The sequence below is a fragment of the Maylandia zebra genome, linkage group LG20 (genome assembly GCF_041146795.1).
Source record: "Maylandia zebra isolate NMK-2024a linkage group LG20, Mzebra_GT3a, whole genome shotgun sequence".
In the NCBI taxonomy this organism is placed as follows: domain Eukaryota; kingdom Metazoa; phylum Chordata; class Actinopteri; order Cichliformes; family Cichlidae; genus Maylandia; species Maylandia zebra.
The window spans coordinates 5,639,402-5,664,305 of NC_135186.1; the positions used below are offsets into that span (position 1 = coordinate 5,639,402).

Below are 24,904 nucleotides of genomic sequence, written 5' to 3' on the forward strand. Positions count from 1 at the left end.
TATCTGCACTTCACATTCTTGTTCATGCTCATGAAAAATAACTTCAGGCGACAGTGTCTGTCAAGTGTATGGTTGCAGACAGTTGACACACACAGCCCATCTTTATTTGCATTTGTAACCCGTATTATTCACTTATTACGCTGATATCAGTTGCACGTGGGTGTGGACTCAGTTTTACATACTGTACAAACTTTTTAACCTACATCCTCTCTGTGGGCATAAAAAGAGCAGGACTGGGCAACTGTATTCTCTAGCGGTATCGACTTCAAATTCAAGCAGGTAAAATGGTTGATATGCGTCGATGGGGAAAGTAAGGTCCACTCAGCAGCCATTCACCCTCTTTATATATCGGGAAAGGGCAATTACGTGCATGAATGAGCAGTAATTGTGCTTTGAATTCATCAATAAAGAGGCTCAACTGTTTTGAATATTAGAAATGGGCGCCCCGTGTGTGTGCAGGTACAGTATGCGTGGGAGTGACGAACCTGTGGGCTTGGGCTTTTTGCCTCGATTGATTGACATGCCACAGACTCGCGCGCACGCACATGCGGACAAAAATATTTCCCAAGGTTTTCTATACGCGCATATTTAACTCCAAGCCCAGGTGCCGATATATGACAGACAGCAGTCCATACACACACACACACACACACACACACACACACACACACACACACACACACACACACACACACACACACACACGCACAGACTCACTGCTTGTCCTTTGACCTCTGAAGCTTCCAAAATAGAAGAAAGACCTTGTGGAGACTTGTTGCAGTTGTTGACTCCGCACTTCTTGGCTGTCGTTCAAAAAAAAAAAAAAGTTTCTCACAAGCGGAGGATGAGGTGGAGGAAAAAAAGTGGGCATGCAGCTAACTTGACGTAAAGTCTTCCAGAGGGAGATGTTTGTCATACCGTCAGCGCTTAATCATAGCGTGGACTAAAAAGTTGTCATCCACTTAAAATGTTAAATAACAGAAGCGCCTACCGTGAAAGCTGAGGGCAAATCCCTGATAGATTGATTCATCACTCCAGCTGCTCTTCTTCGTAGGGGTGAGTAGTAGAACAAAAAATGTGACTGCCTTATGTTATTTTAGTCTGACTTGCGGAAGAAAGAGGCGTTCAGCTTTGTAATAGAGGGATATAATGCGAGAAGAGTGGATGGGCTATTTATCAGTGTTTATATACAGAGGCAGACTTTTAAAAACCTGCACTTTTACCTCAGCATGATACTGGAGCTCAAGTGCCAAATCATGTAGTGAAGATAGAGAGCCACAAATCCCTGCAAAGGTTTTCATTAGACTCTTACCTTCTTACTTTAATGTTAAAGTCACCTGCTCACTTTCCTTACATCTCTTCCAAATGGAGGAAGCTTTACGTGCAAACGGTTCATAGCCAATAAAGGGGGCAAAAGATCCAGCACTGGTACTGGTATCTGATCCGTATTTTGTTTCTATCCCTTGCTATATACATGCACAAGCCTTTTAGTGTCACCTGTCACACCTAAAGTGCTTTAGAGACAGATACATTTAAATTCCATCTCTCCCCACAAAAAAAACGTAGAAGAAGAAAAAAAAAAGGTTCAGAATACATGAAATAGTGAAAGGTGTGTTGGGTTGTATCATTTATCTATTTATTGTGGAAATTAAGCCATTTAGTGGTCATTAAATGTTTAAAATGCGCAAATTGATGTTGATTCATCTCATAAATCATGGCACCCCCTAAATAAGCTGCCTTTATATGTTAAAAATATTGCAATCAGATCCGTACTAAAATTTATAGTATGGCCCAGCACTAATAGTGCGTTTCACTCTCTGTTACTCGGTTACTACGCCTCTGAGAGGGTGAGGAGCAGTGGTGGGTTAGTGGGTGAGTCGCCCAGAGCATTAGCCAGGCTTAGTCCTGTGAAGCTGGCCTATTCAGGACTCTGCAGCTTTGTCATGGTGAAATGGGTCGCATCTCTTTCTTTGCGTGACCCAACATGACTGAAATGTGGTAATTGGGGAATTCTGCGGTCCTCACTCCCTGTGGTGATGTTTGTACAAAGCTTTCAATAAAGTAATTTACAGTAGAACAGGCTGTGGCACGAGAACAGGGTCAGCTTTTAATTTTAAAAAACATCCTGTGTTGCGATTGTTGTCAGCTTTTTCAGATTTTTTTCGCGTGTCAAGGGTCCTGTAGTCTCAGCCGATGGAAACACACACTGTGAATATGTGCATACAGATGCTCTTTGCAGATGTCTTTACTGTTTTTGTTTGGATATGTGAGACACACGCACACGCGCACACGCACACACGAATGTGACAACAATGTTGTTTGGTCTGTCTGATGGGTGGCCTGCAATCAATCATAAGGAGACATATTTATGTGTACAGTAGCAACTACTATATATCTCTCTTTTTTAATGAAGACCATCTTTAAAGGACAAATCATAATTTTGATGACCACCGCAGATAGGACAACATTTTCCAAGATGTAGAAATCACCCATGACTGGTTACCTTATGACTAATGACAGAATTCAGCCTCCGGTGCTCTACATCCTCAAGTCCAGCTGCAGATTTTTAACCTTCAACAGTAGGGTAAGCAGTTTATACTGAAAAAATATTTACTGGTCAAACAAAACCAGACATTCGATTTTCTCACATTTAGAAACATAAAAAATTTCAAACACCCACTGCAGTTTCCCTGAATCCAAACTGAAGCTTGCATTTGATGTTTTTTATGCAATCAAAGTCAAAGATCCTCAGTTCAGGATAGAATTTTGGTGAAGAAACGACTGCAAACAATACGCTGATCAAACTAGTCAGTTCAATTTTCTATTGTTGGCTCAAACAGTGCACAGAAACACTTAGTTATTTTGGCTCTTCCCAGTTTAGTTTTTTTTTTTATCATCCAGGTTGTTTTAAATAAATGCTTCCAGAACAACATGAATTGAACCTTCCACATTCATGACTCACCGGCATTTTCTGGTTTATTACAGGCACAGAAAGGATGGTAAATTTGAAATGTCAGATGGTGAGTGGTTTTTCTGAGTGCACTTATTGTGAAGCAAGTGACTGAATGCAAACTGATGGTGGATTCATGCAGGAAATGTCATAACACTTTGACACTGTGAAATAAAAATCAAAACTTTCAAAAGCAAACACGGGAGCTCCACAGTGGCACCAATGAGACACCATAAATGAAACGGAGTGCCAGGAAAGCACCTCCTGCTCCTGCTTTTCACTTCACAGGTTGTACAATACATTGTCACCCCGGTACCGGCATTTCAGCATGTGTTGTAACATGCTAGGCATGTTGTCTCCACCTATCTCAGCTACCTTTTGAGGCAAAAGACGAGATAATTGCTTTTTGGCAACCTACATAACCCTCTACTGCATACATATACTCTACTGCATTATATAATTGGAGCCTGCTGCATTAGTAAATCATGTCCTTCTATTCAGAGGCTGAAACTTGACAGAGACACCTCCATAACTCTGTAACATACACATTTTATTGACTTAATGTTACACTCTAATATCCTGTTGTACATGGCATATGTTTCCAACAGTCAGCTGTTGCTTTATAGATCGCGTGGATTTAATATCTTGCCAAATGTGTTGTGACAGAACAGAGTATATTTAGCTGCCGTCAGCATTTGAGCAGCTCATGGTTATCCATTAGAAGCAGATAGTTTAATGTAAGAGCCTTACCAGGCAGGGGGTGAATTTCTCAGCCACTTAATCAGTGATGCATGGGGAAGAGTAAAACTCCATGCCAGTCACTTATAGTCAACAAAATTATGGTATCAACATGAGGCCACTGCTTGAATGACTATAACATAACCCAATAATCAAATTTAATGGTAGAACAGACCTGATTACTAATGGCTTTGCTTTTCTGTCGCTTCCAGAGACATTTCAGGCAGTTTAATGTGCGCGTTTCTTGTTTTCAACAGAAATTGATTTCTGTTTTGAAGCTGCTGATGAGGCGGTTGGAGATTGCCATTGTGAGAAAGTGAAAGAACAAAGTCAAATAAAATTTTCAGATCTGCGATTAGCTGTTTATCATGATGGTCTTTGTGACTTAATGGGCAGAAGATGTTAAATGGTTTTGTGTGCACAGCTATGCAGCCACAGTAAATTGTAAACTAATAAATTCTTTGCTGCATAAGTTAAGTTACAGATAATTCACAGAAGGCTTCAAACAATTCATCTGTTTGAGGGGAACAAATTAAAGTTAGTGTTTTAAAGTAGACGGCAAAGGCAGCAGGATACTGCAGCAAAAAGGAATGTGAACGAAACAGGGATGATTACTATCCTAGAGAAGCACAGCGATCACATCTTTTGCATATTAGTAGACTCAGAGAACACGTTTGTGTGGATTAACTGGTAATCTGAGAATACCACATATATGAATAAATTAAGAGGAGCATGTGTGTGTCTGTGTGCTTCTGAACTTAGTAGAGAATGAAGATAACAGCTGTGAGAATAGTGTCTTGATTGATCTTGGCAGGTTTAACTAATGCTTTGTGCAAACTGTATTTGTATATTTTTCTTGCATTTGATTCACTATCGAGTACCACGGCGCCATACGCGATCTGTGCACAGCCTTTGATACAAAACAAATCGACCAAAGAAAATGAAAGAAAACCTCTGAAAGAGGTTTTTAAAGTTCGACAAAGGTGGCTCTTTTTGCTCCAAGACGTTGCCTTTAAACTTGGTCGATAATTTAGTTCTGCTTCGTTGGTCCGTGTTAATTAGAAGATGACCACTGAAGATGCACTACAGCTCTGTGCGTATTTGGTGGGGGAATTTATTGCTTTGCTCCAAGGACAGCCAGTCCACCTTTGGAATGCTTGTAAAATATTTACAGCAGGCACTGACACAGGGAGTCACTGCGCATCAACACAGTGGTTTAAAATAGCGGGGGCACTGCAGCGTGAGAAACTGATTGTGTCTTCAGATTGTCCATCTTGCCATCTATTTAAACAATTGGTGACAGCTTTTGCAGGCATCAAACTTTCACTCATCATGGGATAAAGCTTTTATTCTCTGGAAATCCCTTACAAATTCCCAGTAAATCTTCCCGACATAGATACCAGTATTTCTGTTACCATGGTTGTTTGGCTTTCTGCCTTTCAGCTCTGGCAGTTCCTAACTACCAGGAGCAAAGGTCATGACTGCTCCAGCCGACAAATGTTGGGTGAAATCAACGCCTCACGCAGGGGGCACAGATAACTTTGGACCCCGTCTAAATTGGAGCAACTGATACTTCTACACGAGAAGGTTGGGATGATCTGGCTTTGAGAGCGGTCACGAAGGCTGTGCTCAGCCTACTTTAACCCCCCATGCCGCACCTTCAAGAGTTTTTCGACAAGTTCAGTTGACAATAGGATGAATTCCTTCCAGTGAGTGGGGAGCATGGTGTGTTGGCACTTGAAATGCTCTTCACAGCATTCTGTTGGACTCTCGCTTTTGAACACTGCCCTCACTGTTAAACCCCTTTTCCAGGACAAAAACATACTTTTAGACAGAAGGGACAGAAATAAGATGCGCCATCTTCAGCACATCGCCCTGTTGACTGGGACAGCGTGTTCCTGTTCCCGGCTATGAAGTAAACATCCTCTCTAGCAAAATATATCATTGGAGTTTTGTTGTTTTCCTGGAACCTGGAGAGAGATGTGCACCTTTAGATAGACTTCAGCAAAGTTAGGGCATATCACAAAACCAAAACAAAGTCTGAGATTGCACTTGGGTCACAAATGTGAAAATGTAGAGTGCTTTTGTTGAACAGGAGTCAAGAAAATTTGCCTATGACACATACCTTCTGTGTTCTTACATGTTGCCCTGCTTTGAGACTGATTTACATGAGCCAGGACAAGTTCACACTACACAACAAGAAGGCTGAAAGCAATTCTTTTAGACTTCATTCTTCTCTGCTCACATGACTCATTTAGTTGGCGGTATTCCTTGATGTTCACAAAAAGGATAGACTTTTGTGAAAGGAATATTTACAATGCTCTATATTAAAGATTGTGTGTAAATAAAAGCCACTGTTTTATCAGGTTTCCCTCCAATTAGTAGTAACTCTATATCATTTGATTACTATTTCTTATTTATGTGTTAAAATAATTATCATTTGATTATAATCACATAGTTGTAGCTGGTCAGCATGGGGCCCATTTTATTTAAAGTGGGAAATCTACAAATCTACAACCATTTCAACATTTTCAAATCTAAGGTAAGGTAATTAAAGGTAATTAAAGCATTTTTAGATGATGAAAATAGTCAATGTTTGCACTGAAAGAGCTAGTGAGGATAACCAGTAACAGAGGCCAGTGACTGTTTGTCCCAACTAACTGTTCAGTTGATTGCAGTAAACGCCTAATGTCATTATTGCTAATTAATGTTATTACCATATATTAAAATTAAACTCAGGGGCTTCTTTAATATTCAAAAGCAGTGATGCCTTTCAGAGTTTAACTGCTCTGTGCACATTACAACAGTAATACCACAGTATGCAATAATAATACTTTTTTACAATAATTGTTATCTTTCCCAGGTTTCTGAAATATTAAGCTCTCCATTTGTTGCAAAGATTAGCTTTGACCATAACATTCAGTGCAATAATTTCACTAACAACAGTCCTGAACTCAGTGTCTGTCTTTTCCGCCTGCTGGAATTCAATTCAAATGCTAATGAGCAGAATTCCCATGGATTTCTCTCTCCTGTGCCATAGATATCACCTCCCCAAAACTCAACAACACAGCCCCCCCCCCCCCGCTTTCTTTCTGTTTTTGTCTCTCTCGTACTCTCTAACTTTCATTCTTTGTCAGGGTCGAAACCTTGCTCACAGCAATCTGGCACTAAACTGGTAGTACCCAGCGCTACCTTTCCAGCAGGTATTAATATGCATATGCATCACCATCAGGTCATGCAGCGGCTCTGAAAAATCAACTGCTATTTTCCTTCTTGCCAGAGATGCTACTTTCCCATGAAGATAAGATGGCTTAATATTTCTATTCAGATAAAATTTTTCTTTTGGGGGACATAATTTATTTATTTATGGTGGAGAAATCCCCTAAAACTCCAGTGCAAAAAGACTGTGGCTCACATTTGCTACTTAAAAAAATGACAGTTATAGCAATAAATTTCTTTTAGACCTGTTTAATTGTATGAAAATGGTGATTGTGTATCCTCCACAGTTATTCACTGTTTGACTTTTTCATCATGAGCTATTGCCAAAACTGAATAAACAGCACTAGTAACCATATGACTACTGTCCATGGGCTCCATCTAACTGTAATTGTAGCAGTAACATGTGTTTTAAAATGTGTACTTGTAACTACTTAAAAAAACTATTAAAACTGTCAGACTTCTTTCTTCATGGCAATATTTTGTGCTACCTTGAAGTCTCATTTTTCACTGCTAAGCTACCAGAGTGCTTCCTCAGTCCTAGTAGTAACCTTGTGTGAGAAGTGGAGGTATTTGCTAATTGCAAGCTAGCAGAGTCGCTTGGGGGGATGTTGCAATCTCTGAGGTGCAGTTATGAGACTTCACTTGATACTTGGCTCTGAATATGGGACGAGCCGCCCTGGTTTTAATCACAGCTTGCCAGCTTGTTGAGTCTTTGTTGAAACATTTACTATTCTGATTGCTGTTGTCACATGTTACGCGGTGCACCTGTTCGTGACTGAAAGACGCAAAGCAGTGTGTTGTCTTCATATAAACTAATGTGGGTGGAGGGTAAAGGTAGCGTCGTGTCTGTCTGTTCTTTTTCGTCTATCTTCTGGCGCTTTCCTCTACACACCAGCTCCCAAACTTCCGACCTAACACAGAAGAGCCCCTAAAACACTCTTTAATGGACCCTTTCAATTGGACGCACAAACCAGAACAAACACTTTCATTCATGGTGTTCCAAAAATGCTAATGAAGCAAGGCCCTGACACTTTCACAGGGGTACCCCTGTCATGAGCCTGTGTTAGACAGCAGTGATGCTTTTGCTCAGACAGAGAGATGCAAGGTACAGCTCTTATGGTAGTTGTCCCAACAGTAACTTAAACCTACCAAGGCAAACGATCTTCTCAAGTGCACCTGGCTCTGAGCCATGGCATATATGGAAGAAATCAGGGGAAAAACCAGATTGAAATTCTGAAGAACTAATTGTCGCCTTTTCTCAAACAATTCTTGAAATTCCCCAGTTGCCTTTTACGCTGTCAACGATGTGGACAGTGCCAAGAATTTCTATATGTCATAGTTGAGATACGTAACATTTTCCAGGGAATCGCTGTATGCAAGTGACAGCCAACATTTGGTGATGATCTTCATACCTCAGCAGATAACTGCATGTGCTGCTGTGCTGCACTCACCAAGCTGCAGAGAAGACCATGGATTCCCAAGTGTGGTCAAAGTCCATTAATCTGCAGGTTGAGAGACTTCTCATCATTTAATCGATGATATACACTAACCGGACACATTATTAGGTACACCTGTTCATTAACACAAATATCGAATCACTCAATCATATGACAGCAACTTTATGCATTAAGCCATGTAGACATCGTCAAGATAATCTGCTGTAGCTCAAACTGAGCATCAGAAAGGGGAACAAAGGTAATTTAAGTAACTTTATATTCACATGTAGTGCTTTTCTACTCTTCCGGAGTACTCAAAGCACGCTATGCAACATGCCACATTCACCCATTCACACAAGCACTGTCTTCTATGCTTTTTAAGTGCTTACTAACTACCATTCACAAACACTCCGATGGCTGCACTCATGGAACTTGAGCCAGAGATCGAACCACTAACCATCTGATCAGTAGGTGACCTGCTCTACCTCCTGAGCTACATTACAACTAAGGTGATTTCCCCATATAATTAATAATCCTAGAGTTTACAGAGAAGGGCCCAAAAGAGAAAAGTTCGCTTGGTGAAAAGATGGCTTTGAGGGAACAGTAACTCAAATAACAGCCAAGCTATGCAGAAGAGCATCTCCAAACACAAATGGACTATGACAGCAGAAGACCACACTGTGTGCCCTAAGCTAAGAACTGAAGCTGCAAATCACGCAGGCTCACCCAAAATTAATGGACTTCTGCATTTTGATGGTAGGGTCAGAGTTTGACATAAACAACATGAAATCATGGATCCATCCTGCCTTGTATTAATGGTTCAAGCTGATGCTGGTTGTGCAGTGGTGTGGGGGAAAGTCTTGGCTCACTTTAGACCCCTTAGTACTAAATGAGCATCATTTAAACGCCACAGTCTACCTGAGTTGTTGTAGTCCATAACCATCCCTTTATGATCACAGTGTATCAGTCCAATGATGGCTGCTTCCAGCAGGATAGCTGACCATGTTGCAAAGCTCAGATTACCTCAAACTGGTTTCCTAAACATGACAGAGCATTGAGTGTACTGAAATGCCCTCAACAGTCACCAAATGCACATTATTTACATTTTACCCAGCATTTTACTTGGACAAGTACAAACCTCGATTTTCAAAATCAGATTGCATTTGACTGAAAGTGATCACCACGTGAAGTAGACGACGATAACATCTTTTTCGGTTGGTTTCTAAATAGCTTTGTAGTTATCTAACTGAGTTACTGGGATCCGCAGATTTCTGCGGTATAGGTTTGAGGGAAAACTTCGAAGTGACTCATGAGCCTTATTCTCTTGACATGTTGCAGCAGATGCTTTGAAACTCATTTATTTCCAGCTCATCAACAATAGGCAGACAACTAATTTATTTCTGATGAGTTTCTCACGAGTGAATTCTTTTTTAAATTAGTTGATACATAATAAATTACCTTTGCTTGTGGTATTTGTTTATTTTTTGGCTGTTATAGATATAATCCACGTTCTGTGCTGGTTACTCATGTCACTTCTTATTCTCACACACATATGAAAGTGACCTGAACTGTGTCTGTGAATGCTTTTCTTAACTGAGGAGGCTGCGGGCTGAATTTGTTTGAAGCAAGATAGAATAATTTATGTTTTTTTAAAATGATACAAAGATTGCTGTTTTAACAGCCAGAAACTGTGTTTTGAGTCTTTAAAAGGCGAGGTGAGAGGTGATGTTGAGTAGAGTGAGAGTGTCCGCAATTATGTGTTCATCCTACAAGATGAGGCAAGTTGCATTCTTCTGTGAGGATTTATTACTTTGTCTGTGGAACTGATTTCTTTTTACACTTACAAACAGTGGATCCATATGGATCCATCACAAAATACTTGATGCACTATGACAAAACTACAGATTGAATACACATATTCTCTGGCATTTCAAAAAGAATTAATTATGACTGAAAACCACATTCTTATTTGTTACTTTCTTTCACAAACAGTGGCAGCAATGTGTTTATGGGTCACTGGAAACATTGCTTTGAATGAAATGAAATTTGCTGCCAATGTGAATTATGTGTTCTCCCAATAGCTAAAAAAAAAGCCACACTGACACCTAAAACTGAGTTGATCATTTTTAGTACATTACAAACAGAAGCCAATAGGGGCATATTAAATGATTTCCTTCTAATGTCTTCAATAATAGTAATTCTGTTGTAATATAGAAACATATAATGTCAAAAGTTGGTCAGAATGTAAACATTGTGCTTTAACTGACAACTTTTGCAAGTTTGTTAACCCTCCTGTTATGTTGGTTTCCTGGAACACCATTTATGGTCCTGGGATAATTGACCCGGGGCAAATTTACTCATCCAAAAGTGTCAGAAACACTGGCATTGATTATTTTACAATTTTCTTTTATAATTTTTATTTTTTTTGTTTTCTGTAGTGATGCAGATGACGTGTGACATCTCTTCTGTTCTGGGTCAATCTGACCCGCAACATAACAGGAGGGTTAAGCAAACTAACGAAGGACAGCTGCTGCACAGATGACTGTTTTGAAGCAAAAACTCTTACAAGACTTTACTAACCCAGCTAAATACCACTTTAGGCCTTCGAGATTATCCCATAAACTAATTACCGGCTTAGTTCAGACAACAGAGCACAACACTGCTCCTTTATCTGCCTCTCTGCAACGGTGATGAACAATGTTTTGAGATGAAGGCAGGTTTGATGAGGTCTTCTTGTGGCCTGACTGTCTGAAGGGAGGAAGTTGAGTGTGACAGCTTGTCTCCAAACTCTCTGTCTCTTTGCTGCTAGCTATGGAAACTGATTAAGCTTCTGAATGCCACCCTTTGTCACCCTACAACTGCAAGGGACATATTTCAATAGTGATTCATGTTCTTTTATAGGCTGTCTCACTCAGAGGACTTTGACTTTTTCTATGAATGGAAATTCAGTTTATCTAGCAGTTTTTTAAAGAAAACACATCATTTCTATTGAGATGAAAGATCTGCAAATGAACTATCCTGCGCATAGTGAAATTTAAAGACTGTGGGTTGAGCATTAGGAATTTATAATCCTTATAGCGTGCGTGGAATGCGTGCCATTTGCGTGCCAGGCTAGCTCTTGTTTATTGAGGCAGCTCTTCACATGTCACTCCACAAATCACTGTGTTCCACAGCGGGAAGCACTTAAAGCACAACTGAGTGAGCTTGGCAGCACTTTCATGAGCAACACACACTCATCAGGCCTGCGCAAAGCACATGTGCTTTGCAAGTTACATTCACATTAGGCAGTGACGCAAGGAAACCTCTGTTGTGGTGCTAAACTGAATGAGCATGTGTTAATGACTGAAAATCTGTGTGGTGTTTGAAATTTCATAACAAATCTGCGGAGGAGATGAATTTCAGGAAACGAGCACAAAGACAAGTGTGTTTACAGGAGAGTGATTAATAGCACAAGGAGCATTTTTATGTGTAACTTGCCACGTGCCTTTGTATGCATTACAATGTTTTTTTTGTAGCTTTTTCTAGTTTCGAATGTGAGCTGCTGCACATCTGTGGTTTTAAACCTGTTATGCCTGTATAGAGTGTAAAGCGGAGAGCTCCGGCCTCTTTACATAACACCGGCAGCACAGGTTTGATGTGGAAATGTTTGATGTATGTCAGGGAGCTGTTTGTGTGAATTCCGGGCATAGATGATTACCGGCATGTTTAATTGCTTGAAGGACTTAAAGTGAAACGATGAAACCAACAAGTTACTACAGATCAACGCTTTGAATGTGGAGGTAGGAGCAGGCACGTTGTTGCTGTTGACAGGGGAAACAGGTCAGTTAAGGCCACATTACATATCACTAATGCTAATATTGTATTACAGCCACTTTGAGCTGGAACTGTACCAGTTTACTGGTGAGTACAGGTAGTTTTTAAGATGGCTCTGTATTTTTGAATACATTTTTTTGTTTTTTAGTACTATTACAGCCGGAATGAGTGGCCTACCGATACTTACCCATCAGCGAGACTGAGTAGGTAAAGAAATCATAGAAAGAAACCAGTCATTATCTGAAGAGATCTCAGGGTTTGTCATAATTGTGGACAGTTGAAATATCACTTCCACTTCCACAAAACATTGCTTACACTTATTTTGTCTGGGTGTTAGTTTTTTTTCTCCAATTTTGTAGATCAAACTCTAAACAATCTGAATAGAACGGCAGCTTGGATTACTTATAATAGTTAATCTAACCAAATAACTATTATTTACTATGAAATCAAAGGTACTCTGTAACATAGTAGTTCTGATTTACAAACAAATATTCTTCATGATTATATTGTTTTCTGAAGAAGTTGTTTGCCAGCAGATGTTTGTCAGAAACCCGATAGCTGCCATTTCAATGCTGACAGCAAAACTAGTCATGCTTTCCTGTGCGCTTTTGTCACCTGACACACTGAAATTGTAACTCAACATCTAAGAATGTGAAAGAATGAGTTACAATCTTAGCTGCCGTTGTGACTTAAAGCATAGGTGTGCCTCTCTTCGATGATACTCATTGTATGCACGTCACAGACATGTATTGTTGTTTTAACCTAGTCATCTCGTACTACGCGCCCTGCTCCATTATTGTATGTCAAGCTTTTTTGAAGGCAAGTTTGTTTGGTAGATATTTTGCAATTACCATGAAGTCTGTAGAAAGAAGCCTTGTAATTATCAGAAAGTACCAAGAAGGTTAGAGAGGACATGCATTATGACAAAGGTACTGGGGAGGGCTACGCTGCAGGGAACCGAAAGTCTCCTTAAAACATGAAAGGGTGGAATTTGCAAATGACGTGTTTCTGTCGTTTGTTTTAAAAGCTATGCGTGGATTTAACAAACACAGTGAAGCTGGTCATGAGCAGAGACTCTGAAAACACTTTTTTTGTCCATTCTCCTGGAACGCTCTTTATTTATTTGTGTAGGAGCTTTGCTAAGCTGAGTCATTTATGGAGTGGGCTATAATTAGAATAATGATATTGTGAATCTGGAGTATATCATTTCTTTTCTTTTTGTCAGTTAACACAGTTTAATAGCAAATATTTGGTCCTGTCTAGTTTAAGAAAGAGCAAGGCTGTTAGACTTAGAGTTGGGAAGGTGCGGGTGACTGTCCCAATCACAAGAATTTGATGGGGTTTAGTTAGCAAATAGCCGAAAGACTAAAACACAGTGGACAATATATTAGGTCAATGCCACAAAACATAAAATTCTCAGGAGAATTTTTAAGCAATCGGCGGGCAACCTGCCTTATTTCATGGACACACACATGCTGAGAGACACACACACACACACACACGCATGCACACACATGTCGGGTATTCATATCTTGTGGGGACATCTAATTGACATAATGCCTTGCTAGTCCCTTACCCTAACCCTAACCATAACCCTGACACTAAAACCACATTTTGAGTCTCAAAAACGCCTTCAAACTTGTGGGGGACCAGGATTTTGGTCTTCATAAGGGCTGTTGGTCCCCACAAGTATAGTAAACTTCCAATTTTGGTCCCCACAAAAATGTTAATATCCGTATACACACACACAGACACACACGCACACACACACACACACTCACAAACGTACACAGTCTCTCCTCTCTCCTTTTCATCGGGCTGTAATTCGTGCCTGCTGCAGCCACCTTTAACGAGGTAACTCTATACTGGATGTATTTACTTAGATCAGATAAGTGGTCGTGCTACAGCGATTGTCTTTTTATTCACGTTAATCTGAATGCCCATTCAGCCTAATAGCATGTCAAACGATGACTGAATTCGGAAGTCTGTAAGAGGCTTGGCCTTTTAAGTTTTTATGTGTTTACAGGAACTGTGCTCTTCTAAACATGGAATAGGTTCATTTAAAGCGATGACAGCTCTCTTAAATGAAGTGCATAATTATGTCCAGCCCTTCAGTGCTAAAAGCGACTTTAGGTTAAACTGTAGTCAAGTGAATAAAACGCTTTGATTTAAAAGTAAAAAAGCTGAACAGTAAAACTAAAAAGTGCAGCTTTTGTAATTGTAATTGTAGACAGATTGTTAAGATATTTAGACTTCTAATTTTAGTGCAAATGCTTTTCTTTTTTTCTTTAATTGCTTATTTTTACTTTTTAATTGGGGTTATAGATGTCCTAAAAGTGAGAGAATATTGTGTAAGCCAAGCAAGGAGCTTACACTAGCAGTCTTCAGACTTTAATATACTAGAGAGTAAATGTCAGCTCTTTTTCCTGCTTGGATGACCCTACAAGGCACCATGAGAATTCTTCACCCTCTTAGTTCAGTCATTATGTCTCCATTAGAATAAAAAAAATGATGTCTAAGGTAGAGTATTGTAAAACAAATCTGGAACAAACTCAAGACCAATTTAATATGTCTTGCCCATATTGCAAATCCCTGCTTTTTTTTTTTTTTACTTGGAATATAAACAAGACCTGATGAGGGAACTACAGTTAGATAACATCAGAGGCTCTACATACGAGAAATATTTGTTTGAATAGCTGAATGAGAAATGCAACCTTCGTAACATATCTCCAGATAAGAAACTACCTTGAGAAAATACAGGAAGGTAAAGCCAAGTCATGCCTTTTATCAGTGTTTTTCCATGCCTCCGTCTATCAATACCCTGGAGCACTGCATGGGAATGAAAGTACACTTCCACAAAAGATCTGGCCTTCTGAGAGAAGATGACTCCGTTCTCTTTTCAATGGAGCTAAGACACACTGCATTAAAATCATTGAGACCGAGCCCGGTGTAAATGGGCGTGCATAGTTTGTAGAGGGCAGGATGGAAAGATCAAGGAAAAAGGGTGAGAGAGAGTGAGCTGGAGAGGGGGACAGACATGCCTGCGCTTCCTCTCCACCCATTCTTTAATGCTTACTGAGTAGCCCCGCAGTGCACCCTTTGTCCCAGTTATTGTCACAGGCTTAGAGAGCTTCTTTGCCAAGTGAGAGGCTTTGGCGACATATGTCACTTCAGTGAGTCTCCTGTCGCTCCTTGAGCTGCTTGAGTAGAGGGGCGGGCAGGGAGGCGTGTCTGTGTACCAGGAGGGGAGCAACGTGAGGTGGAAGAGGAAAGGACATGTCAGAGATGTTGATTCAGAGAGAGTTGTTGGAATGATCCCCTGGAGGTCCTGTACTTTTTATGCGGACTTGTAGGGCTGCTGCCTTGAGCCTCTGCTAGAGGTGGACATAAGATGTCAAATGACTCAAAAAACTGTAAGTATTGGTTACTTCATGAACAGGCTAATTTGTAGTCCTTGGGAAATGGTTGGTTTCTGTGCTTACTCCCTCTGTATTTGAGTGGAATGACATAAAATCAGTTGTCTGTAAGTTTGCAGCCTGTACTCTGCAGCTGCACATGCACAGTCTGCAGAGCTTCTGGTCTGTCCGAGGAAAGGCTGTACTAAGTTTGCTTTTAAGGAAGTAGAGGAGATCATTGTATACAGTGTGGGCTGACAAGGATTAGTCATGTAGAAGACACACTCTCTTCTGGCCAGGTATTAGCCTGGGTTACACAATCCCTGTGGATTTGTGGCTATGAGCTGTCATGTGTCAGGTAATGCATCTCTCAGCTCCGAAAACAAATCCTTTGTTATGTGTTTACATAGTGACTCCACCCCATTTATGCTCCAAGGATTTTTGAAATGGACTATGTCAGCTTTGTTTGAGTTCTCAGTGAAGTGGCAGGTTTGCAGATCTCGACGTGTGTGCAGAGTTGAGTAATTTGCCTGACCAACAAAGCAACCAACAGTGCATGTACCACATGAATGAAATTGGCCTAAAATCTGTTGTCGTGTTGTTAGGATAACTGAAAATCTTTTCAAAAGCTCGAGCTTCCTTTTCCCCCCCTCCTGTGTCACTTGAGGACTTGCGGGCCTCTTGCCTGAAGACGACTTTGCAGAGTCTGTTTGGCTGATGGAGTTTTCTTCCTGTCACATAAATCTCAACACTGTCACTAAAGTTGTTTTTAATGCCAGTGCAGTGGTACTCTGGGTGGTCTCCAGTGGAAAAACTTTATCTGTGTGTGCCGGTGTGCGAGTGTGTGTTTTCCTCTGGGCTTGAAATACACACTACTGTTGTACCAGACTAGAATAAGCGTGGCTTCCAGCTTCACTGCAGCATGAAAATGTTTGTTCACTCCACTGGAACAAACATCTAACAAGCTTTGTAACTGTTCCAACTCAGGAAAGATAATCACAATAAGACCTTATTGCAAACAATACTTTGCAGCAATCTCTCTTAATTTGTTTAATTGGTTCTAAATTCGAGTGGCTTAATCCTAAATCGAGTCTATAACAATCACCACATTAACCTTGCTCACTAAGTGGGAGCAGCACATGCAGCCATGTGTCCTTAGAAGAACCCAGAGTAGCGCTCAGCCATTGTTAAGCAGCGTACTGTATGACTGCTGGAGCTCACCGACTTCATTCTACTGATAGCAGGATTAACTGGAGGGTGAACCCATTTGGCATTGCCGGTGCTGCTGCCACAGTCTCAACACTGTGAGAGCTAAGCCGTGAAACAGTGACGGGCTTAGACCAATTTATAAACTGCCATCTTGGATCTAGCGATCGTTGCAGACAGCAGCTTAGCTTTTGTGCCAGTCGGGTTTACTGTAAGCATGTCATGCGATGCCACCAGCCAGGCTTTACAGTTCAAAGGGTAATCACAAAACAAGTGCTCTGCCACAACTTCACAACAATGAAGGACATGAAATGGCTGTTGTCTTCAATAGGATATCTTGCATCAAGCAGTCACAGCTTCTTTAAACTGACCGTTTTCAGAATATTAAGTTTGCTTTGTTTTGTAATCCATTGATATTTATCATGGAGCCTGTTCAGAAATCATTCAGCATATTTAAAATAACAAACTAAGGAAGAACATTTAATATATTTTTAACTGGGATTATTATTGCATTATGTGTTTTCAACAACACCTTTGATGACTTTCAGAAATGAGCCTGTCTGTGCTTTATCAATCAATCAAAATTTATTTATATAGCACATTTTAAAGACCGAAGTACACCAAAGTGCTTTCCAGTAAAATCATGATACAGATAAAAATCACAATATAAAATAGAAATTACAGATATAAATAAAATATAAAATAATTACATAATCTAAATGCAAAGCCAGATGTAAATTACCCTAATTAGCCTTGAATGCCAGGTTAAACAAATAGTTTTTAGACGTGATTTAAAAGACTGAATGGAATCTGATGCGCGAATATGAAGAGTTTAAGAGTATTCCATAACCTGGGTGTGGCAACCGCAAAGGCACGGTCTCCTCTGGTCTTCAGCCAAGACCAGGTTGCACTAAGAGCAGTTGGCCCGATCTTAGTGCTCTCTGAGGGCTATACAGACAGAGGAGATAAGCTAGGTAGACAGGTGCCATATTGTTTAGGATTTTATAAGTAAACAATAACATTTTAAAAATCAATTCGATATTTAATAGGGAGCCAATGTACGTTGTCCAGAACAGGGGTGATAGGATCATACTTTCTAGTGCCGGTCAAGAGACGTGCTGCAGCATTTTGGACCAGCTGCAATCGCTGAAGAAGAGAAGATTGTAGGCCCACGTAGAGAGAATTACAATAATCCAGTCTTGAAGTGATGAAAGCATGAATGAGTTTCTCCAGATCTTTGCGTGGTATATAAGGTTTAGCCTTAGAAATTAGGCGTAGTTGGTGAAAGCTGGTTTTTACCACAGTAGAAACCTGTTTATCTAGTTTGAAGGAACTATCCATGAAAACGCCACGATTCCTAGCAGCATCAGTGAGGTGGTTAGCAACAGGCCCGAGTGTGCCAGTCAGTTGTCCCAGAGGCATATTTCTATCATTTAAAGTAAGAAAGTTACGCGATAACCAGTCTTTGACATCCCTCAGACAATCAAACAGAGGATGTAGTGAAGATGAAACATCCCCAGTCAGGTGGAGGTAGATTTGAATATCATCAGCTTAGCAGTGAAAAGAGACATTATGTTTTTCAAAAATGGAGCCCAAGGGCAGCATGTACAGAGAAAACAACACAGGACCCAATGCCGAGCCCTGGGGCACACCACAGCGAAAAAGGGCAGAAGAAGAGGAATATTTTCTCATCATGACAGAGAACGACCTCTCAAAGAAATATGATTTAAACCATGATAGAACATTTCCTTTAAGGCCTACTACTTGTTCCAACCTTGCCAAAAGGATATCATGGTCAACCGTGTCAAAGGCTGAAGTCAAATCCAATAGAACTAAGCGCCCAGAGTCAGCGATTAGAAGAAGGTCATTGAAAACTCTTTGTAGGGCTTTTATGGTTGAATTACTGAGCGTAGGACTTCTGTTTTCTGACTCTTACAGGTCCTCTTTGCCTTCCAAATTACAAGTGACAGCAGTTGACCAACACATTCTCCTGATCTCTGTTGTCTCCAGTGGAGGGTGATGACTTTGGCAGGGAGCCTGTCGCTTCGTCTCCTTTTGGCCTTGACCACCATGGCCTCAGGCCTTAATATCCCTCTAGAAGGTATGAGTGTCATGACACAAGTGCTTACTAGTTCTTACTTGTGCTGTGCTGAAATATGAAGAGTCATTTAACACAGTTAAATTCACATGGAATGCCTGTGCTCTGCTTCATGTGAATACCGTAAGATCCACAGAATCAACACTCATTTTTACGGCTTTTTAAAGCTAATTGACATAAACTGAGTAAGAGTAAGTTTGTGTTTATTATTATTATTATTATTATCATTGTGTTTGACCGTTCAAGGCTTTATTTGTGCAGTATGGCTGGCATACACTTGTGTGTATTATATCTTATTTACTTCAACAACTTTAGTGTTACCTGTCACCGTTCAGTAACGATTTTTGTATGTGGCTTTATTTCATAGTGGAACAGCCTCCGACCATAATAACGTATACATCAGGTCCCATAATTGTACTTCATTTTGACACGGCCATTACTGTCAAGTGTAAAGCCCGGGGCAATCCACCACCAGAGTAAGTGTTGTCAAGTGACATGAGTTGAAAAAAACAAACAAGCCAAACATTGAAGCCTTGATCAGTTGCATGGATGTGAATCGTATTTTGCTCTAACAGGTACAGATGGGAAAAGGATGGCCAAGCATTTGTCCCCCCAAACTTCCAAACAATCAGAGCAAACCAGACAAAGGGCTTACTTGTGCTTCACAGTGAGGACATGTCCAAGTTCGAGGGAAAATACAGATGCTACGCATCGAACAAGTTGGGAACTGCTATGACAAATGAGATCGAGATTAAAGCTTTCAGTAAGTAATCTTTAGATAAAAAAGATCAAAACCCAGAATTTTGCATTTCAATGTCATCACTGTTTTGTTTTTCATGTTGTTGAACATTTGCTTTTCAACTAGGTATCCCTAAGTTTCCAAAGGAAACCCTCAGTCCCATTGTTGTTAGTGAGGGAGAACCAATCACCCTGAAATGCAACCCACCAGAAGGTGTGGCCCCACGTCTTATCTACTGGATGACTGTTGGTAAGCCATGAGGCGGTTTATCATTTTTGTGATTTATATATTGCGTATTCCAGTTTATTAATTTGTTAAAAAGAAAAAACAACTCTTATTACTGCTTCAAAGCAGTTTTTCTAAAAGTGACTGGGGGACAGCTGAACGATTATTACCCCACTCCAGGCTCGCACTCATGTTTGTGGCGAACCAGATGCTGTATTTAATGCAGTAATAAATACAGCCCCAGCTTCTCCACAGGAACTTGGAGCTGTATTGATCACCAGGGTCTCCACAAACAGGAGTGTAAGATTGGAGAGGGGTGACTGTTGTTCAGCTGTCCTTCAGTCCAGTCATAGCTCTCCTTCACCGGGTGGAGCTGGCTATGCAAGACCAACCAAAGGTCCACAACACTACAGTATCACTGCGTCTAGGCAGGATTGTGATATTGAGGCATTCAGTCATAATGGTAGCTCCTCAACATTGGGGCGCCAGCTGAGTGCATAAACTAGATGTCTAAATCTACAATTTCTCTCATACTGAACTGGATTATTATTGCAGCAGTGCTTCATCAGTAGGCTGACCTGCCTAATGATAGTCTATCGATGAACATTTTTCCAGGAAATGCTTTAAAAGCACTGCTTAAAAGATCACAGCAACACTCAAGCTAGTGTTTTAATTTTTCCTCAATGGTTTGTAGATGAAAAAGGAAAAAGGCACACTAACTATTGTATTTTTACATGATAAAGCCCCACTTTTTAGTAAAGTTGGTCATATGTTCTAATGAGTGCTATTGAAATTGTTCAAATAGGCACCCAGAAATTCAGGAAAAAGGAGTAGTGTCTCAGGAAGAGCTTAACCACATGCTTTGATCTGCTTTGCACACTTGGGGCATAAATGTGCCAACCACATAATATAAAGATTCCTGGCTTCCTAATTTTCCACATATCCGGTCAATTACAGCATAATTGTCAGTGTGGTCAAATGACTACTGCAGTCTATTACTGTCTATGATTGACATGTTGCATCTAGTAGTTCGGAAGGTGTTTGACGTAACAAAAAGTACTTAGTTTAAGCCATGCCTTCGCTGTTCCTGAGTTTGTTATTGGACTTGCACTGTGGAGCGCTCAAAGCTGGGGTAGTTTTAGATAGTGTGAATCTCTATCTGACTGCACCAGAAAATCCCCACAGATGAATGTGGCTGGTGACACATTGTATCCTCCGGCTATCAGCAAAGTTAGCAGTGACAGTAAAGACAGTTCAGGTAAAGGTACACACTTGAGGTCCAAGTGTTTATTGCACATCGGGGTTCTTTTCCCTCCACCACCGCCAGAGAAAGTGATTCACTGTGTATAAGGTCACCTCAGTTGTGTCTGAAGTACTTCACTGAAGATCCTCAACCTCCTCCAACAAACCTGACTGATGTCAGGAAGAAAAAGTTAAGAGGCTTTCAGCTGCTCAGAAGGATAGATCCAAAGCCATAGGGCAGAATGAATGAAAACACTTGTGCAGAGCTGTTGTTTTATATTATGTTTCAATCTGTTTTTTTTTTATTAGTTTCTTGATACAAGATGCAATGTGGAATCGAAAGGCTGCCATTAAGCTTAAAAAACTAAACAGATGTTGTCCATCTGGTGACATCTCTGTGTCTGCTTTGCGTCCACAGTTGTGCGTGTCACCGATCCATTATTGAAATACTGGCTATATATACCTTATATTCTGTTGCAGTGCACTTATGAGTTCACCAGGTCTTTGCAAGAACACTCTTTAGAGAATAACTTCCATATAAGATATTAGGCCACACTGCAGTTAATTTTCAGGCATGGCTGATTTGACGTGTTATCATCTAAAAAAAGTCCCTCTGATGCACCCTTTAAAAGTTTCTGTCCAATTGGCGCCTTCTTATCAGCCAACATGAATTTCCTAGGCACATGCTATGAAGAGTTACAATTGTTGTAACAGTGATTTCACATTATTTATACAACTATGTTGTTTTCCAGATCTCCAGCACATTGAGCAGAATGAGAGGGTTTCCATGGGAACTGATGGCAACCTGTACTTCTCTAATGCCTTAAAGAATGACAGTCGCCAGGATTACGGTTGCTTTGCTGCCTTCAACAGGATACGCACAATTGTCCAGAAAAACGCCATGGCTGTCGTGGTCAAACGCTGTAGGTTTATGACAAAATCTCTCTGGCTTGGAAACTGCACTGTAGCTCACTTGTTTAGCATTTTGTCAATATCAGACCTGCAAAAATGTTACGTGTGGTACATCTCATCTTATCACACAATCGAAGATGACCAAATCACTACGACTTCTTCAAAGCAACTTTTGATCTTGTAATGAAGCGGGGCTTGCCTTGTCATGTTAATGCTGAAGGAAGTTTTTGTTATGACTCAGACTGATGACTGATATTGCTGATTGTGTAACTTTTGTTGGTGAAAACAAGCCAACACTCTTACTTCCAGTAAAATTGCTCCTGTATTTTATTATGTTTTTTTATGTTCCAGTAAAACCTGCCAATGACTCTTCAGAGAGCAGCCACACTCGTGAGTGATAACCACACATCAAAGCTTTCTTTCATATTATCTGAACAGCCACTAGAAATTGACAATAAAGCGTGTGTGCAGTTTAGAAAATAAGTGGATAAAATTATACATCAGAGCAAGAAATGATATTGTCTGCTTTCGATGCAGCTGTGGCCCCCCCAGCGAGAATACCCAGCCTTTTGCTGCCCTCTGGTGTTCAGACTGAGAAGGTGTTGTTGAAGGGAGAGGATCTACAGCTCGAATGTATACCCGAGGGATTGTAAGTGCACATTCTGTATCATCGCTTCTGCAGTCATGTTGTCACCATATATAAATAACCGTTTTGTTCATTATGGTGTTAACACGCTATTGTCTCACAATCTAGCCCTACACCATCTGTGAAGTGGATAAAAATGGGAGAAGTCATGAGTCCTCGGGTAAAATTTAACAACTACAACAAGCTGTTGAGCTTATCAGCAGTGGAAGAGAGTGATGAGGGGAAGTACATGTGCACAGCTGAGAACTCTGCTGGGAAGGCTGTCCACTACTTTGATGTAATAGTGGAAGGTTAGTCAACATCAGGAGCTAATTACGCTTCTATTTGTGGGCACATTTGTTTATTTGCATCAAAGAGAAAGCTCTTGACACGTGGATGGCTGTTTGTTTTATCTGAAATCATCATGACTCCTCTTAACATCTCCCAGAGCCACCAAAGTGGCTGACAGAGCCTCCTCAGAGCCAGCTCACTGTGATTGGGTCTGATGTGCACATCAAGTGCTCCGTCAGTGGAAAACCACAACCAGCAATAACGTGGAGGAGGAATGGAGTAATGTTCAGAGGTGAGTGAGAATAATTGTTGATGTGGTTTAATTCATATTGCGCCTCCGGGCAGGAGGGCAGTGCAATGAGCAGCTATCCCTGACGTCAAGCTGGAGTAATGTGACAGGCAACAGTCTGCTTAGTGTTTGAAATGATGAGATAACAGATTTTATTTTTCTCCTTCAGAAGTTGAAAGGCAAGGTATGCTGAACAGAAGCATGCGCTAATTAAAAGTAGTTGGTGCCTTCTCTTGTACAGTGTCTGAGTAGGAATCATTTGTTTTGAATATTATTAAATTTCTCAAAAGGAAATGTGTTGTGGCAATGTGGCAATATACACGTAATTACGTGGGTTTTTAAAAGGTTATATTAAAGAGAAGCTGCTATCTGACTCTTATATATTTAAGTTGTATTCAAAACATCTAGATTTTTTACAGATTTATCCAACACTGATGCTGGTGCTATCCTGAAAAGAACATGTTGATATATTGAGTTGCTTTTATGATGATAAAATTGGTAATTTATTTATGTCTGTGTTGCTGTCAGATGACCCAGATAAGAGGATGCAAGTGTTTGATGACACTGTGATACTTTTCAATGCCAAAGCAGAGGACAGTGGCGTCTACCAGTGTGAAGCCTCCAACAGACACGGAAATATTCTAGCCAACGTTAACATCGTGATCATGAGTAAGTTCTGTGTTGTAGTGCTTTACCTAAAAAGTAGCTCATAATATAACATCTTATAATAATATGCTATAAGGAACTGTACTGGAAGCCAGTTTTCTTTAGCCAGTCTCATTATTTTTGCTGATAGAGATTGTTTTCCTGGTATGATTCATAAGAAGAAACACTTACACCCACTGCTTCATAGCCCTGAGATTTTCTCCAGTATCTTATCATTGTACATCTAAGATCCACATCTAATCATTATTTGCCTATTAGGGTGAATGTAGAGTTTTCTTTCAGCTGAAGTCTGAGTGGACTTCCATTTGCTGTAGTATTCTTTAGAAATGATAATGGAGCCTTTATCCAAAGCACCTCTTTTCTTTCTTTCCTCTCATTCACACAGTGGTGGCAAGGAGCTCTAATGCAAGCGTAGCCTGATCATCAGGAGCAATTTCAGGGTTCAGCGTATTGACTAACTGCAGTGTAACTGATTTCTTAGTTATTTGAGTATTTGTTATGCTTAAATGATTTAGATCATTAAGCACATTTTAATATTACACAAAGATAACCCCAGTAAATACAAATGTAGTTTTCAAATGATCATTTTAAAAAGTTCTTCAAAGATACCTGGAGGAAAAAGCAACTACTGGTCTGTGCCAGTCTTAGCAGCAAGAATTGCTTAGGTTGGACAGCCTTGAATAAAAACTCCTTTCTTAGATTATCCAGTTTTTAAGGTTGAGTAAGTAATTTACTACATTTTAACACTTGGTTAATGTTAGTTGTTAATATTACTTCTAAGGCATGAGTCACCAGGAGACATTAAAGGACCAGTGTGAAAAATTTAGCAACACTTTAGGAGGAATTTGTAGATTTCAGCCAAATAAATACATAAAATAAATTAAGATTATTCTAATACTTATTATACTTATTCAGTAAAAGGACTACGTGTTAGAATCCCTGATAATGCTTTGCTTCAAATGGAGAAAATCTTGAGGGATGGCTGTTATGAGGAAAGGCAGCCCAGAAACTTTACCAGCGAAACACATCGTTGTGTGCCTCAACTTCACACGTGTTTCGG

At 40.2% G+C, this 24,904-nt stretch overlaps 1 protein-coding gene across 13 annotated transcripts in view; it reads left to right on the forward strand.

Annotated features, from left to right (window-relative positions):
• Nucleotides 1-897: 897 nt before the first annotated feature.
• chl1a (cell adhesion molecule L1-like a) overlaps nt 898-24,904 on the forward strand; it is a 48,650-nt gene continuing 24,643 nt past the window's right edge. For 2 of the 13 annotated variants that reach the window (XM_012919937.4, XM_076878055.1), the window contains exons 1-11: nt 15,264-15,569; nt 18,696-18,858; nt 19,223-19,331; nt 19,431-19,618; nt 19,721-19,843; nt 21,814-21,984; nt 22,325-22,363; nt 22,511-22,622; nt 22,728-22,909; nt 23,047-23,181; nt 23,707-23,847. In XM_012919937.4, coding sequence (XP_012775391.3) covers nt 18,777-18,858; nt 19,223-19,331; nt 19,431-19,618; nt 19,721-19,843; nt 21,814-21,984; nt 22,325-22,363; nt 22,511-22,622; nt 22,728-22,909; nt 23,047-23,181; nt 23,707-23,847 — 1,282 coding nt within the window. In that variant the 5' untranslated portion in view covers nt 15,264-15,569; nt 18,696-18,776. Of the gene's footprint in view, nt 1,057-12,106; nt 12,163-15,263; nt 15,570-18,695; nt 18,859-19,222; nt 19,332-19,430; nt 19,619-19,720; nt 19,844-21,813; nt 21,985-22,324; nt 22,364-22,510; nt 22,623-22,727; nt 22,910-23,046; nt 23,182-23,706; nt 23,848-24,904 lie in introns of those variants that run through there. The other 11 variants (XM_012919933.4, XM_004554165.5, XM_076878053.1 and 8 more) reach the window with 8 other exon arrangements.